The 18,550-nt window shown below is 54.5% G+C and overlaps 1 protein-coding gene across 5 annotated transcripts in view; it reads left to right on the forward strand.

The window, feature by feature from the left end:
• The first annotated feature begins 1,179 nt into the window (after positions 1-1,179).
• Positions 1,180-18,550, forward strand: part of LOC147736739 (E3 ubiquitin-protein ligase TRIM11-like) — a 236,681-nt gene continuing 219,310 nt past the window's right edge. For 3 of the 5 annotated variants that reach the window (XR_015307576.1, XM_086953451.1, XM_086953453.1), the window contains exons 1-2: positions 1,180-1,651; positions 11,149-11,244. Coding sequence is in view for 4 of the 5 variants with exons in the window: in XM_086953451.1 (XP_086809577.1) it covers positions 1,256-1,651; positions 11,149-11,244 (492 nt within the window). In the remaining variant the exon portion in view is untranslated. The remainder of the gene's footprint in view (positions 1,652-11,148; positions 11,245-18,550) is intronic. The other 2 variants (XM_086953450.1, XM_086953452.1) reach the window with 2 other exon arrangements.

Below are 18,550 nucleotides of genomic sequence, written 5' to 3' on the forward strand. Positions count from 1 at the left end.
CCGGAATCAAGCATCCTGGGACCGGTTTCAGTGTTTCACCCCTCATCAGCCAGGATAGCTCGACTCCAGTGGCATGGAGAGCAAGGGATCCATGTCTGGGCATACCTGGCACACTTGGGGCGAGGAAGCAAAAGACACACAATTGATGGACGGAATGCAGAGCAAATCAAATATTAACCTCCAGTCACAGATCCGGGTTCAATCCATCATTCTTTTGCGCACCATGCCACCCCAGTTTAGAGCTGGCCATATGCAAATGTGCATAACCCAGCAGACTCTGGGAGTGGGGGCGAGATGGCTAGAGGAGGGCCGCAGTGTCCTTGGAGGGGGATGGTACGTCATGCTCCTCCAAAGGTAGACAGCGCCGTTTCCATGTAGCGCTTTATATGTCAAAAGCAGTGCCTTGAATTTGACACAGGCAGCCAATGCAGGACAACAAGGCGTGGGGACACGGGTCTTCGAGGAGCAAGATTGAGAGGGAGTTTAGCCGCCGCATTTTGAACCACTTGCAGGGGGTCCAGGAGATATTGCGGCAGACCCACGTTTAGGACATTCCATACTCGAGTCTGGAAGGATTATGGCCTGGATCAGTTTTTCCCTTGTATCAGTTGAGAAGAGGGGTCGGGTGTTCTCAGGGCAGTAGCAGCCCAAAGCCGGTGCTCACCAGAGCTGGGATTTGGGGTCTCATGGATGTTGCATTCTACATTTTGATTCCCACGGTTTTCACCGAAGATCGCAGAATATATGAAGAAGAGCCCGTGGCCCCCGCTGCAACGCATGGGGGGGGGGGGGGGGGGGGGGGGGATAGAACACAAATCCAGCAGGATGCAATCAGCAAAGAATATTCCTAAGGACAAGGAACATGAACAAACAAGCACTGGCATAGCCAATAGGTCTCGCCTTTGGGACCTTATAAGTGTTTAGTTATGCAGCGCAATATCCTCGGCGCAACAGCATCAAGTGTTGCATGGCTAAACACGTATAAGGTCCCAAAAGCAAGACCTATTGGCTATGCCAATGCTTGTTTCATTCTGGTGTTTAAATGTACAGAACAATGCATTCCAAGGATGACAACAGGAGGAGGGGCCCCGGAGCCCTTCAGATGCCCCTGGGGGGTGCCTGGGCGGGGCAGGAACACGCCCAGCCTAGACACACAGACAGCAGGCAGGACACACAGACACCAGGCAGGAGTGCCCGGAGGAGGACACACCCAGCACACGCCAGAAACGAAACTTACCTCCTTCACTTCCTGGCCATGGCGACGGCAGCCCAGCTGCAGGCCCTGAGGGACGAGGCCACCTGCTCCATCTGCCTGGGCCTCTTCCGGGACCCCGTGGCCCTGGAGTGTGGGCACAACTACTGCCGCCCCTGCATCACCCAGTCCAGGGGGGGGCAGCAGGGCTTCCCCTGCCCCGAGTGCAGGGCAGTGGCCCCCGGGGGCCTCCTGCGGCCCAACAGGCAGCTGGGGAATCTCGTGGCGAGGCTGAGGGGCCTCCCGGAGCCGGACAGACACCTGTGCGGGGCCCACGGGGAGCGGCTGCTCATGTTCTGCACCACGGACCGGACCCCCATCTGCGTGGTGTGCGACCGGTCCAGGGAGCACCGGGGCCACGCCGTCGTGACCGCTCAGGAGGCTGCCGAGGAGCACAGGGTAGGTGAGGGCGCGCTGGGACTCAGCAGCCCCTGGGCACCCGGGGGTGGCCCTTGAGCTTTGAGGGCCCAGGCGGGTGAGACTGGGGGTCTTGGAGGGGGGAGCACGGGGGGCCACGGGGGCCCACCCAAGTCTAGGGCAGGGTGGGCCCAAAGTACGAGAGCTCACAGATACGTGTAAGGTGTTTATTCAGCGCTTTTACAGCTTTTCAGCCAGGTCCGCCGGGGCTTTACACCCCCCAGACACGTCCCCTCACTCTGCGACTCGCTGTCTCACAAGCCCAGGCGAGCGGGCCAGCAGAGAGCGTAGTCAGCATGCTGCCCATCCATTCTTTGGCGTCTCTGACAACACTGTGTGCTGAAATGGGATCAATTCATCCGCATTCCCATTCATTACAGGGCCTCTCGGCCGAGACGGCCTGCACTGGTTTATGGGATGGTTTGGGCAGTCTGCAGGCCTCTTCTGCCCCTGGGCTATGGACCCGATTCACAGAACTAACTTAAGACAAAATCCTAAACTTACTCCTTTTGGTAAAACAGACTTAAGTTAGGATTTTGTCTTAAATTAGTTCTGTGAATCGGGCCCTATATGTTGACGCCACTTGCCCCGTGGGGCTTGGGGGTGCCTGTCTGAAGGTGTCTTATACATTCAATCTTCGAGCTCTCCCTGCGAGAGCGGAAGCGCCTGCTGAAGTGCGGGGACCCCCTTCATTCCATTCCATCACTCGTCTGTCATCCCTGGGCGTACTTACACTGGCTGGCTGCTAAACTGGAGGCGTCTGCAATTCAGTCTCCATGCCCATTCACTCCTTGGCCTCTGTGCTAGGAATGCCTGCTTTTGCAGGCAAGAGGCCACTAGCTGTCAACAAACACGTGCTGTTCATTTGTGGGGCTCTGTAGGGAAAGATATTTATTTTGATGTTTGGGAGGTAGGGTGCTAATTCTGACTGCAGTGACGTCAGAGCCAGGTGTGAGATGAGCGCCATTCGCCTGTATCTGCCCATGACATTTTTTTATTGCAGATTTATATAGCGCCAACTCGACCCGAAGGTATTGGAGCTGCGGTTAGGTTCAGGGCTGGACTGGCCATAGCAGGCACCGGTCATTTTCCCAGTGGGCCGGAATAATGGGGCCCGGATTTCAAGTGGTGGGGGCTGTTTTCTTACTGGGGGCCGGTTTTGCAGCAGCGCTGCAATACTGGCCCCCTGAAACAAACCCAGCAGCAGTGCTCCAGCGAAAGCAGCGCTGCTTCTCACTAGCACTCCCCCCTCCCGGGGCCAGTCCGGTCAGAATGGCCAGGGCTTGTTTGTGTTGCCAGGGCTTGTTTGTGTTGCCAGTCCGGCCCTGGTTACATTACACAAGGACACATTCATTGTTGGAAGCGCAAGAAGGTGAAGTGATTTGCCCAGAATCACAGGAATCTGAGCCAGCGCTGAGACTCGAACCTAGTCCCCCAGCTCCAAGGTCGGCAGCTCTAGTCGTTAGGCTACATCCACTCCCTTTTGGCACACACCGGGTCATGGTACCACCATTGACAACACCCCCCACCCACACAAACGCATAGCATGCTAAATAAATAAATACACAACACAACTTTTGTTTGGGAGAATATTGCTGCAGGTTTATTCCATACAAAAGTATACAATATGGCGGGTTATCTTACGGGTGATCCAAGGGCAGGCAGCTGGCACCATCTATGCTGCCTGCCCGCCAGATGAGCCAAGCACAGGTAAGAACCTAATCTGTGCTTTCCGGATCATGTGACACAGTGGTCCCTTATTACTCACGCCCCTTTCAGGGCGGAGCGTAGCAAGGCAAGCCCCCGCTTGTTCAGGCCCACAACCGCCCGAAGGACTAACAGGACGCCGACGTGGTTTTCCAGGAACTTGCCATGAGGCTCCTGGGATTTGGCTCTGGCGCCCCTAGTGTGCTCTTGCAGAGGTGCCCGTACTGTGCCCATTTACACCCAGATCGCCCATGCAATGAAAAAGAAAACATTACAACATTCCATGTATCTTGCCTGCCATCCCCACGCCGGGTAAGCGGTAGGGTGGGAGACGGCGTGTCCGGCACAACAGAGGACGCCAGGATGGCGAGGGAAGAACTATATACTTTCCCCCAATCCTCGGCGCACCAGAAGTGACGTGCTTACCACCCCACAGGCAAGGAGGGGGGGCTGCTCCCTGAGTCCCCTTATTAGAGATGGGGGTGGGTTGGTGCCCAGATGGCACTAGAGGGCCATCTGTTTGAGTGGCCCCCTGCGTGGGCTGCGGGCGGCCGCAGATGTACGACCCATTTTTGCATGGCCAAACGAGTTTGCCAGCCATTTGCGCATGCAAAAACCTACATGGCCATGTACGAAGCCTATTTAGCGAGTCGCAATTTATTTGCGACTCGCTAAATAGGTTTTGTAACTCGCTATTAGAAATGGGCGTTCCCTTCCTAAAAGCAACCGCAAAGCCATGTATCGAATTACCACCCTCTTCAAGAGGGTGGAAATGGAGTTGCAAACAGGAAGGGGTCCCCAAGAGACCCCTTCCCCTTTGTGACTGGTTTGCAGGTGATTAACCAACTTACCACCGGCGTGGCTAGGCACACACCTCCTCAGAGCCAGGATACACTCGCGGGTGATTAACCAACTTACCACAGGCGTGGCTAGGCACACACCTGCTCAGCTCCAGGATACACTTGCGGGTGATTAACCAACTTACCACAGGCGTGGCTAGGCACACACCTGCTCAGAACCAGGATACACTTGCGGGTGATTAACCAACTTACCACAAGCGTGGCTAGGCAGACACCTGCTCATAGCCAGGATACACTCGTCGGTGATTAACCAACTTACAACCGGTGTGGCTAGGCACACATCGGCTCAGAGCCAGGATACTCTTGCAGGTAATTAACCAACTTATCACAGGCGTGACTAGGCACACGTCTGCTCAGAGTCAGGATACACTGGCGGGTGATTAACCAACTTACCACAGGCGTGGCTAGGCACACACCTGCTCAGCTCCAGGATACACTCGCGGGTGATTAACCAACTTACCACAGGCGTGGCTAGGCACACACCTGCTCAGAACCAGGATACACTTGCGGGTGATTAACAAACTTACCACAAGCGTGGCTAGGCAGACACCTGCTCATAGCCAGGATACACTCGTCGGTGATTAACCAACTTACCACAGGCGTGGCTAGGCACACACCTGCTCAGCTCCAGGATACCCTCTCGGGTGATTAACCCACTTACCACTGGCGTCGCTAGGCACGCACCACCTCAGAGCCAGGATACACTTGTGGGTGATTAACCAACTTACCACAGGCGTGGCTAGGCACACACCTGCTCAGAACCAGGATACACTCGTGGGTGATTAACCAACTTACCACAGGCGTGGCTAGGCACAAACCTGCTCAGAACCAGGATACACTCGCGGGTGATTAACCAACTTACCACCGGCATGGCTAGGCACACACCACCTCAGAGCCAGGATACACTCGCGGGTGATTAACCAACTTACCACAGGCGTGGCTAGGCACACACCTGCTCAGCTCCAGGATACACTCGCGGTGATTAACCAACGTACCAAAAGCGTGGCTAGGCAGACACCTGCTCATAGCCAGGATACACTCGTTGGTGATTAACCAACTTACAACCGGTGTGGCTAGGCACACATCGGCTCAGAGCCAGGATACACTTGTGGGTGATTAACCAACTTACCACAGGCGTGGCTAGGCACACACCTGCTCAGCTCCAGGATACACTTGCGGGTGATTAACCAACTTACCACCGGCGTGGCTAGGCACACACCACCTCAGAGCCAGGATACACTCGCGGGTGATTAACCAACTTACCACAGGCGTGGCTAGGCACACACCTGCTCAGCTCCAGGATACACTCGCGGTGATTAACCAACTTACCACAGGCGTGGCTAGGCACACACCTGCTCAGAACCAGGATACACTCGCGGGTGATTAACCAACTTACCACAAGCGTGGCTAGGCACACACCTGCTCAGAACCAGGATACACTCGTCGGTGATTAACCAACTTACAACCGGTGTGGCTAGGCACACATCGGCTCAGAGCCAGGATACTCTTGCAGGTGATTAACCAACTTATCACAGGCGTGACTAGGCACACACCTGCTCAGCTCCAGGATACACTCACGGGTGATTAACTAACTTACCACAGGCGTGGCTAGGCACACACCTGCTCAGCTCCAGGATACCCTCGTCGGTGATTAACCCACTTACCACTGGCATCACTAGGCACGCACCACCTCAGAGCCAGGATACACTCACGGGTGATTAACTAACTTACCACAGGCGTGGCTAGGCACGCACCACCTCAGAGCCAGGATACACTCACGGGTGATTAACCAACTTACCACAGGTGTGGCTAGGCACGCACCACCTCAGAGCCAGGATACACTCGCCGGTGAATAACCAACTTACCACAGGCGTGGCTAGGCACACACCTGCTCAGCTCCAGGATACCCTCTCGGGTGATTAACTAACTTACCACAGGTGTGGCTAGGCACGCACCACCTCAGAGCCAGGATACACTTGTGGGTGATTAACTAACTTACCACTGGCGTCGCTAGGCACGCACCACCTCAGAGCCAGGATACACTCGCGGGTGATTAACCAACTTACCACAGGCGTGGCTAGGCACACACCTGCTCAGAACCAGGATACACTCGCGGGTGATTAACCAACTTACCACAAGCGTGGCTAGGCAGACACCTGCTCATAGCCAGGATACACTCGTCGGTGATTAACCAACTTACAACCGGTGTGGCTAGGCACACATTGGCTCAGAGCCAGGATACTCTTGCAGGTGATTAACGAACTTATCACAGGCGTGACTAGGCACACACCTGCTCAGAACCAGGATACACTCGCGGGTGATTAGCCAACTTACCACCGGCGTGGCTAGGCACACACCACCTCAGAGCCAGGATACACTCGCGGGTGATTAACCAACTTACCACAGGCGTGGCTAGGCACACACCTGCTCAGCTCCAGGATACACTCGCGGTGATTAACCAACTTACCACAGGCGTGGCTAGGCACACACCTCCTCAGAGCCAGGATACACTCGCGGGTGATTAACCAACTTACCACAGGCGTGGCTAGGCACACACCTGCTCAGAGCAAGGATACCCTCTCGGGTGATTAACCAACTTACCACAAGCGTGGCTAGGCAGACACCTGCTCATAGCCAGGATACACTCGTCGGTGATTAACCAACTTACAACCGGTGTGGCTAGGCACACACCTGCTCAGAGCCAGGATACTCTTGCAGGTGATTAACCAACTTATCACAGGCGTGACTAGGCACACATCGGCTCAGAGCCAGGATACTCTTGCAGGTGATTAACCAACTTATCACAGGCGTGACTAGGCACACACCTGCTCAGCTCCAGGATACACTCACGGGTGATTAACTAACTTACCACAGGCGTGGCTAGGCACACACCTGCTCAGCTCCAGGATACCCTCTTGGGTGATTAACCCGCTTACCACTGGCGTCGCTAGGCACGCACCACCTCAGAGCCAGGATACACTCACGGGTGATTAACCAACTTACCACAGGCGTGGCTAGGCACGCACCACCTCAGAGCCAGGATACACTCGCCGGTGAATAACCAACTTACCACAGGCGTGGCTAGGCACACACCTGCTCAGCTCCAGGATACCCTCTCGGGTCATTAACTAACTTACCACAGGCATGGCTAGGCACGCACCACCTCAGAGCCAGGATACACTTGTGGGTGATTAACCAACTTACCACAGGCGTGGCTAGGCACACACCTGCTCATAACCAGGATACACTCGCGGGTGATTAACCAACTTACCACAGGCGTCTATAGGCACACACCTGCTCAGACTCAGGATACACTTGCAGGTGATTAACCAGCTTACCACAGGCGTGGATAGGCACACACCTGTTCAGAGCCAGGATACACTTGTGGGTGATTAACCAACCTACCCTAGGCGGGGCTAGGCACCCACCACCTCAGAGGCAGAATAAACTCACGGGTGATTAACCAACTTACCACAGGCGTGGTTAGGCAGATACCTGCTCAGAGCCAGGATACACTTGCGAGTGATTAACCAACCTACCCTAGGCGGAGCTAGGCACACACCTGCTCAGAACCAGGATACACTTACGGGTGATTAACCCACTTACACAGGCATTGCTATTCCCACACCTGCCCAGATCCAGGAAACTATCTTGGGTGATGAACGACCTGCCCTGGGCAGGGCCAGGCATGTACACCTGCTCAGAGCAAGTATACCCTCTCAGGTGATTAACCAACCTACCCTAGGAAGGGCTAGGCACACCCCTGCTCAGAACCAGGATACACTCGCGGTTGATTAACCAACCTACCCTTGGCGGGGATAGGCGCACACACATCTGCTCAGCACCAGCATACCCTCACGGTGATGAACCAGTGTAGCCAAGGCAGGGCCAGGCACACACTTGCCCAGTGCCAGGGTGCCCCTTACGGGTGACTAAGCAACTTACTCTAGGCAGAGCTAGGTGCACCCACCTGCTCAGTGTCAGGATACCCTTGCAGGTGATGGAGCAATTAACAATTAGACGTATCAAAGATCACGCCTAGTTGTGTGATGGTACCTTGAACTCACAACCTCGTATGAGATTCATCCAGGGCTTTGTCATTTACATGTTTGGCATAAATAACTTTGAAAAGATTAAAAACCTTAGTCACATTGTAACACAAGCAATATTTATTTAAATGACAAGCTACATTCTGATGAACAGCACCTGCAGACAGACCCTAGACTCTGCTAAGCGCTGAAAGTTTACATGAAAGGTAAATGAGATGCAGCGATGCTTGACAGCCCTGCCGGGGCCATGAAAGCAAGCAATAAACAAACCAGGTGAAACCGGGCGCTACAAAGCCAATCAAGCTGCTTTCTTAAAAGTGAAACCAAGTCTTTGCTAATTAGCAAGTTTCTATGCCTGAGTTGGTGAATGTGAGAATAATTCAAGGGGTGTAAGGACAGAGGACACAGTGTGTATGTGACAAGTGTGGGGTCACACTCCTGGCACTGTGAGCCCCGCGAGGAGCTGCTGAAGAGCACGAGGTGTGTATTAACCCTGGGCGCAGTACTACGCTACGCTAACAGAGCCTATGTAGTTTGTACTAAGTCGCACTCTGCAAATTGCACGTAGCACAGTACAAAAACTGTGCTTAATCACGTAGCGTAGCAGCTAATTCAACAACATCCTCAGATGCTTTGATAAAGCAATTTTGCATGCTAAAAAGCATATAACCAATCCACAAACGTGTAGTTTTTGAATGAAAATATTAGGCAATGAGAGAGGTGATGATTTTGGGGTCTCCCCTAACCTAGGGGGAAGACTAAGCAGATGCCTTGAACGCAAAGAGCATAAACAAAAAGCACATCTTGTTGAACTTCAGTGGTGGTCCCATCCTCTTAGGACCACCCCAAGCACAGTTATTGGCAAAAAACAATCCCAACCAAAGGCCCTGCAAAGCATTATGGGACGAGATTAGCAGTGGGCAGTGAATATTATAGTATCCAATATCAAAATATTTAAATGACTTTGCATTTGACTCGTGAGGGACATCTAGTAACCACCAGTTGAACTGCAGCTCTTTGTAGAATTATTTTGATATTGGATACTATATAATATTCACCGCCCACTGCTAATCTCGTCCCATAATGCTTTGCAGGGCCTGTGGTTTTTTGCCAATAACTGTGCTTGGGGTGGTCGTAAGAGGATGGGACCACCACCAAATTGTTCAATAAGATGTGCTTTTTTGTTTTCAAGGCATCTGCTTGGTTCTCTACCTAGGTTAGGGAGGATCCCAAAATAATCACCTCTCACAGCTTGCTAATTTTTCAGTTTCACTTTTGTGAAAGTACTATATGCACTTTAGCATATAAAGATAGAGATACTTATTTTATCATAACTGGCACCCACTGTGCAAGATGTCATTTGCAATTATTTCACAGTGCAGGCAAGTACACAGTGCCATCAGCTACGTTACGCAGTATGTCGTGCCTACGTGTAGTTTAAAGTATATTACTTGCAGCTACGTGTAGTGCTGCTACACAAATTATGCCCAGGGTTAGTATGTGACAAGCGTGGGGTCACACTCCTGGCACTGTGAGACCCTCTGTACGTAGAGTCACACTTCTGGCACTGTGAGCCCCTTGAGGAACTGTCTGAGAGCACAGGATGTGTATGTGACAAGCGTGGGGTCACACTCCTGGGGTGTATGTGACAAGCATGGGGTCACACTCCTGGCACTGTGACCTCCTCGAGGAGCTGCCCAAGAGCACAAGGTGTGTATGTGACAAGCGTGGGGTCACACTCCCGGCACTGTGAGCCCCTCGAGGAGCTGCCGAAGAGCACAAGGTGTGTATGTGACAAGCGTGGGGTCACACTCCCGGCACTGTGAGCCCCTCGAGGAGCTGCCGAAGAGCACAAGGTGTGTATGTGACAAGCGTGGGGTCACACTCCCGGCACTGTGAGCCCCTCGAGGAGCTGCCGAAGAGCACAAGGTGTGTATGTGACAAGCGTGGGGTCACACTCCCGGCACTGTGAGCCCCTCGAGGAGCTGCCGAAGAGCACAAGGTGTGTATGTGACAAGCGTGGGGTCACACTCCCGGCACTGTGAGCCCCTCGAGGAGCTGCCGAAGAGCACAAGGTGTGTATGTGACAAGCGTGGGGTCACACTCCCGGCACTGTGAGCCCCTTGAGGAGCTGCCGAAGAGCACAAGGTGTGTATGTGACAAGCGTGGGGTCACACTCCCGGCACTGTGAGCCCCTTGAGGAGCTGCCGAAGAGCACAAGGTGTGTTTTGAGGTGGGTTTCTTTCAGGAGAATGGTTTTCAAGTTAATCGTTTGTCTGCTGTGATGCAGTGGATGAATGACTGTCAGTGGGTGAATGACTATCAGTGGGTGAATGACTATCAGTGGGTGAATGACTGTCAGTGGGAGAATGACTGTCAATGGGAGAATTACTGTCAGTGGGAGAATGACTGTCAGTGGGAGAATGTCTGTCATTGGGTGAATGACTGTCAGTGGGTAAATGACTGTCAGTGGGTGAATGACTGTCAGTGGGAGAATGACTGTCAGTCGGGTGAATGACTGTCAGTCGGGTGAATGACTGTCAGTCGGGTGAATGACTGTCAGTTGGGTGAATGACTGTCTCTGGGAGAATGACTGTCTGTGGGAGAATGACTGTCAGTGGGTGAATGAGTAGCTCGGCCGAAGAGTTTCATGGGGTTGTGGTGAATGCGGCATGTTGATGTTCTACGCAGTTGGGCCCTCATGGTTCTGGGGCGGACTCTGACAGGTACTGCGTAACATCCTGGGAGGTGTCAGAGTCTGGTTAATTGGAAATTGAAACAATCACGTTTTTGCAGATTAATTAATCATTGATGAATGTTCATTGGATCATTAATTTGTAACATTGTATGTGTTTATTTTTAGGTTCCTCTTAAAAACATGCTGCCAGACCTGAAAGGTGCCCTGGCAACGCTTCAAAACTGGAAAAGCGAGAAGGACGCGGTATCTGCTGAGTGGGAGGTGAGAGGATTCCGATCGGTTATTGTTAAATAACTGCAGCGCCTTGCCTTCAGGGCGGGTCTGCAAAATGCAATTATTAAAAACAGCTCAGATCGGGAGCAGACGTCTAACTGTGGCAACCATCTTTTTGGGTTCATACGAAATGTCTTTGTTTTCAGGCCCTCGCAAGGTTGACATTAAACCACCAGACAAAGGCGTGTACCTTTCCCCGGCTCAAAGTCAAGCTGCGTTTGTAACACAAGGCTTGCTCAAGAACTACACTCAGACAGTACATGATGCGAGCTTCGCCGCGAGAGCCTGGGCGCACAGTATGTGGAAATAGCACAGGCTACGTGCACGTCACTAACCCAGGTGTTGCAAAGTCACTTCTGCAGAAATTACTGTTACTGGTAGGTTGCATTAGCTTAGAGAGCCCCAAAATGTCACTATAAACAATCACGTGGGTAGCAACAAGTCACAGCAACTCAGACCAGGCGGTATCGCGCAGTGTTGGCCTCTTCTGATTGGCCTAGTGTTCTATACTTGGGTAACTTGCTAAGGCTACTGATGGGCCGGAGCCGCCCCCTCCGCCCAGGCAGGTATCGCGCAGTGTGGGCCTCTTCTGATTGGCCTAGTGTTCTATACTTGGGTAACTTGCTAAGGCTACTGATGGGCCGGAGCCGCCCCCTCCGCCCAGGCAGGTATCGCGCAGTGTGGGCCTCTTCTGATTGGCCTAGTGTTCTATACTTGGGTAACTTGCTGAGGCTACTGATGGGCCGGAGCCGCCCCCTCCGCCCAGGCAGGTATCGCGCAGTGTGGGCCTCTTCTGATTGGCCTAGTGTTCTATACTTGTGTAACTTGCTGAGGCTACTGATGGGCCGGAGCCGCCCCCTCCGCCCAGGCAGGTATCGCGCAGTGTTGGCCTCTTCTGATTGGCCTAGTGTTCTATACTTGGGTAACTTGCTAAGGCTACTGATGGGCCGGAGCCGCCCCCTCCGCCCAGGCAGGTATCGCGCAGTGTGGGCCTCTTCTGATTGGCCTAGTGTTCTATACTTGGGTAACTTGCTAAGGCTACTGATGGGCCGGAGCCGCCCCCTCCGCCCAGGCAGGTATCGCGCAGTGTTGGCCTCTTCTGATTGGCCTAGTGTTCTATACTTGTGTAACTTGCTGAGGCTACTGATGGACCGGAGCGCCCCCTCTGCCCAGGCAGGTATCGCGCAGTGAGGGCCTCTTCTGATTGGCCTAGTGTTCTATACTTGTGTAACTTGCTGAGGCTACTGATGGGCTTGAGCCGCCCCCTCCGCCCAGGCAGGTATCGCGCAGTGTTGGCCTCTTCTGATTGGCCTAGTGTTCTATACTTGTGTAACTTGCTGAGGCTACTGATGGGCCGGATCCGCCCCCTCCGCCCAGGCAGGTATCGCGCAGTGTTGGCCTCTTCTGATTGGCCTAGTGTTCTATACTTGGGTAACTTGCTGAGGCTACTGATGGGCCGGATCCGCCCCCTCCGCCCAGGCAGGTATCGCGCAGTGTTGGCCTCTTCTGATTGGCCTAGTGTTCTATTCTTGTGTAACTTGCTGAGGCTACTGATGGGCCGGATCCGCCCCCTCCGCCCAGGCAGGTATCGCGCAGTGTTGGCCTCTTCTGATTGGCCTAGTGTTCTATACTCGTGTAACTTGCTGAGGCTTCTGATGGGCCGGAGCCCCCCCCCCCCCGCCCAGGCAGGTATCGCGCAGTGTGGGCCTCTTCTGATTGGCCTAGTGTTCTATACTCGTGTAACTTGCTGAGGCTACTGATGGGCCGGTGCCGCCCCCTTTGCTTACTTTCTTAAGAAGTGTCATGATCCTGTACTTCGCTGAACATATTTGCAAGAATAGTGACTATTTTCCTCTTGTGGTTTTCACCAATAAATAGCTTTGGAGACTCCTCCTTGTTGGACACTCAGCGGCTACGCTGACTGTCTCTGTGCTGCACGTATTTGTATTATCTTGTCTTCTATAATACATTTTCTCTATCATATGTACTGATTGCTATTATTTTAATTAGACTTCCACATAACAAGCATTGGCAAAGAGGCAAGCACAGCACACACGTGTATACCAAAATGGAGACGTTCCTAGACTAGGGTTTTACGCAGGAGTCCTAGCTAGTCCCCTTTTGAAGCCTCTACACAAAACAAGGCCCTACAGGTACCAGGTTACAAACACCTTCACGTTTGCCAAGTGAGAGCTCCGGGTCACTGGTCTACTAAAGACACCATAGCATGTCACACGTTAAAGTTAGCATGACTTTCATGACACCAACCCCCTTCTGTGCTGCTCACAAGCCATACATTAGTCTTCTAGGCACTGCGTAGTCAGCATATTAATAAATGCTTCTGCTTCAGCTCATGGCATACGTTTATCCCTTCATCGCTAGAACAACAGCAAAGGGATAGGGAAGCCTTTTTTGGATTCTGACACAGAATCTCAACTCAGAAAGCAAAGGAAAAAAAGACTAGCAAGAAATATAAGGCTAAACTGCACCATTTCCCAGCTCCACCAAACACTACTAGAGAGCATCTGCGACAGCACGCGGGGCCTGGCTTACTAAATACTAGTTCAAAGCACTGGCAGCAACTTGTACTAATAGGTCACATAATCCGCACTACTGCCTTAATATTCAAGAGTTAGGCCACACATTGCCACTTACTGTGTTTGGTGGCCCTCACATGTATGTTGGCTTGAGAGCTCAGCAGACCACCGTGTCTGTGACCGCATTCAATACAGTATACTTTTTTCTGCTGCATTTAAAAAAAGAAAGGGCTTGATTCACAAAAGTAACATTTTGTGTAAGTTCACTTTTTTTCCCTATTCACAAACTAGAGTTTATAATAAGTTTATAACTGTGGAGACTGCGCTTTCGGGGTTGAGAACTCCACACAATCTTATCTTTTTATGCGTGGAGCTCCCTGCAGTTGTAAACTTACTAATAACTGGAAATTCAAGAATTGCAAAAAAATAGTAAACTTACATAAAAGTGTATGTTTGCCTTTGTGAATCGGACCCAAAGTTTTCAACATGCAGAAAGGTAAAGGGGCTCCCGTCTGCAAATGGCCTACCACCCCAACTCAGAGATGGGTAATTTGTTCATGATTTGCGACCGCATTTAGGTAGCAAAACATTGATACTTTAGTATTTTGAAAGGATGCCTACAACATGCCCGGTCCAAATATCAATGCCATGATATCGTCCACTTTTTTATCCTGAGGAAAATTTGAAGATCCTTCCTTTCATCCCAGTAAATTCTCAACGACTGGTCATATCCGCGTTCATATTGCCCAGATTAGATTCCTGTAATGGCCTTTACCTTACCCTGGGGGCCCAGCACCTTAGGAAACCTTTCCCCTTGACCATCTGGTCGCGGGCAATGCTTTCCAATGGGGCGACCAGATAGCCGGTGTTGGACTTGGCCGTTCTGGCAGGTTCACCCCTGAAACTTTTTGCTTACAAATGTGAATTGGTGGTAGTAATTTTTGGTCTCTGCGCACTTTTTCCCTGTGTCCCAGGGCAAAGTGCGTGTGTGTAGTGAGGCTGGCCTGCCCTCCCATAGGAATGCATGGGGCATGTCTGTGTCCCTGGTAGTTCCTGATGCGTGAGGTGTGCAGGCTCGAGTTTGGTATGTGCAGACTCGTGAGATTGAATGCTGCGCAATGATGTGTGCGGCGTGAATGTGTCTAGTGTGGAAGTGCCACTTCTAGAAATGAGTGTGCGTGTGCACGGAGTGTGCTGGCACGTGATTGGCTGGAGCTGGCTGGTGAGCCTTGCTCCAAGAGTCTGTATGGGTCTGCCCCGGTGGTGAATGGAGAGATTAGCATGCTGATGTGAGGGAGGGGTGCACCTGGGTCCTGAATAGGGCAGGGCTTTCCCCATACAATGCTGGCTCCGCCCCCTGTGGTGCGACTGATGACCCTAGCCTCCCTAGTGAATAGGAAGGGTAGCTGAGCACATCAAGAGTGCTCCAAAACCAGCTGCGACTGGTTTCTCCCCCACCCTGCACACAGACGAAAGGATTTTACTGTATAAAAAGCGGCTGTGTCCCCTTACAAAATGTTCTCTTCCCGGATCCTTTTCCTGAGGGGGGCTGCTGCTGCTGGGCGCCAGGAGGACCCCCACTGGGACTGCCTCCCTGCCTAGGAGGACCCTGTGAGCTGGCTCTGGGCCCAGCCTCGCCCCTCCCCACCTCCTAAAGGGCTTTTGCTGAACTTTGCGCACCTCAAGCGCCTGGGAGCGCTTTATCTTGCTTTCCTCCAGGGAAGCGCTTTTCATTGCTAGTTGCAGCGCAGAGAGGCTGCCTGAGTATCCCCCTTTGCTTATTTTCGTTGCGGGGGCCCACTACACTTATTTTTCCTGATTTTTAAGATCCCTAGCGGGTGCCCACCCCGCCAAGGACCTGGTGCCGTTTTGTGCCCCCCAAGTGAGTGCCCACCTTGGTTTATCATTGATTTGGAACGGGAGCCTACCCTGTATTTTGCCCGTAAAATCACCGCCGGCCTGCCCGGGACACCCCTGTGACGTCATTCCCCGGGCCGCGCTGTGATTGGCTACCGGCCCGAGGTCTGACGCGGAAGTCAGGCAAGCTGTGGCGTGACGGGGCCAGGCCCGCCACAAACAGGAAGCCGGAAGCTGCCGGGAACCGACCACCGCGCTCCGGTGTGGAGTAAGGTTGCCTGGAGCCTCTGAGGCTCCCCAAGGAAGTCCTAGCCCCCGTGGTTGAAGGGGGACCGACGACCAGAGAAGGAGTCCCTGTGCTGCCCACAGAAGCAGCCAGCAGCCTGCAAGGCTCCCCCGAGTCCCGCTGGTGCAAGGAGACACGAGAGAACACCGCCGCAAGACACCGGTGAGTGGGGCCCAGTGCAGTATAGGAGAGGGGGGCGCTGGGGCACATTAACTTACATAGCCTCCGAGTTTAGCCTTATGCTCGTGTCAGGTTACCAAGGGGGTGAGCAGGGGTTATCTTGGCGTGTAACTCCCTTGCCCTGACTTAGAGTGGTGGTCTCTGACTGACTTTGGCGCAAGCCTTGGCCAGCCAGGGATCCCATTTCTAACAGCCGGTCTTCCCTGGAAGTCCCGATGAGGTGCCATTTGCCTCCCCGATCACAGGGAGGGCTCCAGGAGGTCGGGCAGTCCTCCCCTGGGCGTCCGGGGCTCCCTCCTCCAGGCCAACGCCGTGCAAAGTTCCCGGGACTGGCTCCATGGGTCCCGGGCAGTACTACCCCGGGCATCCGGGGCTCCCTCCTCCAGGCCAACGGCGTGGCAAAGCTCCCGGGACTGGCTCCATGGGTCCCAGGCAATCCTCCCGCGGGCGTCCCGTGCTCCCTCCTCCAGGGCAACGGCATGGCAAAGTGCCCAGGACGGGCTCCATGGGTCCCGGGCAGTCATCCCCCAGGCGTCCGCTGCTCCCTCCTCCGGTCCAACAACATGGTAAAGTGCCCAGGACGGGCTCCATGGGTCACGGGCAGTCCTCCCCCAGGCATCCGGTGTTCCCTCCTCTAGGCCAACGGCATGGCAAAGTGCCCGAGAAGGGCTCCATGGGTTCCTGGCAGTCCCTCCGGGCGTCTGTGGCTCTCTCTTCCAGGCCAACGGCATGGCAAAGTGCCCGGTACGGGCTCCATGAGCCCTGGGCAGTCACCACCGGGCGTCCTGGGCTCCCTCCTCTGGGCCAATGGCGTGGCAAAGTGCCCGGGATGGGCTCCATGGTTCCCGGGCAGTCCTTCCCAGGGCGTCCGGGGCTTCCTCCTCCGGGCCAATGGCATGGCAAAGTGTCCGGGATGGGCTCCATGGGTCCCGGGCAGTCCTCCCCGGGCATCTGGGCCCGAGAGCTCCGGTGGTCCTCCCCATGCCTGAGGCCCAGCTGGTGTCCCCGAGCCCACTGGAAGTGGAGCCCCTTAGCCCTGCCCTGCGTAGGCAGGCGGGAGCAGCTGGGAGTCCTTTTGGTTCCGGCCATCTGATCTCACCTTTCCCCTTGACCATCTGGTCGCACGCAATGCTTTCCAATGGGGCCACCAGATGGCCGGTCTTCCCCGGAAGTCCCGAGAAGGTGCCACTTCCCTCCCTGATCCCAGGAAGGGCTCCAGGAGGTAAGGCGCCTCCGCGGTATGGGTCCCCTCCGTCACTCTGTGCGCAAGGGTTTTCAGAAAGTGGGGTAGCCTTCCTCCGGATTACTAGGGGCAGGGTACGCCCGGACAACACTCCCGGGATGGCGGTTCTCTGCCGGGGACCAGATGGGCTGTGCCTGAAACAAACCTTCCTAGGCATTGGGGGCTCCCTCCTCCGGCCCACAGCATGGCAAAGTGCCCAGGACAGGCTCCATGTTTCCCGGGCAGTCCTCCCTCGGGCGTCCGGGGCTCCCTCCTCTGGGTCAACGGCAAGGCAAATTGCCCGGGGTAAGGGCTGCATGGGTCCCAGGGAGTCCTTCCCTGGGCGTCCCGGGGCTCCCTCCTCCGGGCCAACGGCGTGGCAAATTGCCCGAGACAGGCTCCATGGGTCCCGGCAGTCCTCCCCCAGGCATCTGGGCCGAGAGCTCCCATGGTCCTCCCCGTGCCTGAGGCCCAGCTGGGGTCCCTGAGCCCATGGGAAGCAGAGCCCCCCGAGCCCTGCCCTTTGTAGGCAAGCAGAAGCAGCTGGGAATCGTTTCGGTCCCGGCCATCTGGTCGCACCTTTCCACTTGGCCATCTGGTTGCACGCAATGCTTTCCAATGGGGTGACCAGATGGGCGGTCTTCCCTGGAAGTCCCGATGAGGTGCCATTTGCCTCCCCGATTCCAGGGAGGGCCCCAGGAGGTCAGGCGCCTCCGCGGCCTGGGTCCCCTCTGTCACTCTGTGAGAACAGGTTCCCAGAAAGCGGGATAGCCTTCTTCCATATTACTAGGGGCAGGGTATGCCCTGACACCCCTCCTGGGCTGGCGGTTCTCTGCCGGGGAACAGATGGGCTATGCCTGGCAACAACTCCCTAGACATCTGGCGCTCCCTCCTCCGGCCCACGACATGGCTAAGTGCCCGGGACAGGCTACATGGCTCCCTGGCAGTTCTCCCCCGGGCATCTGGGACTCCCTCCAACGAGCCAACAGTGTTGCAAAGTACCCGGGACGGGCACCATGGGCACAGGGCAGTCACCACCGGGCGTCCTGGGCCCCCTCCTCCGTGCCAACAGTGTGGCAAAGTGCCCGGGACTGGCTCCATGGTTCCCGGGCAGTTCTCCCCCGGGCGTCCAGGGCTCTCTCCTCCGTGCCAATGGCGTGGCAAAGTGTCCGGGATGGGCTCCATGGGTCCCGGGCAGTACTCCCCCCGGGC

This window comes from Lissotriton vulgaris, chromosome 1_2 (assembly GCF_964263255.1).
Source record: "Lissotriton vulgaris chromosome 1_2, aLisVul1.2, whole genome shotgun sequence".
Taxonomy (NCBI): domain Eukaryota; kingdom Metazoa; phylum Chordata; class Amphibia; order Caudata; family Salamandridae; genus Lissotriton; species Lissotriton vulgaris.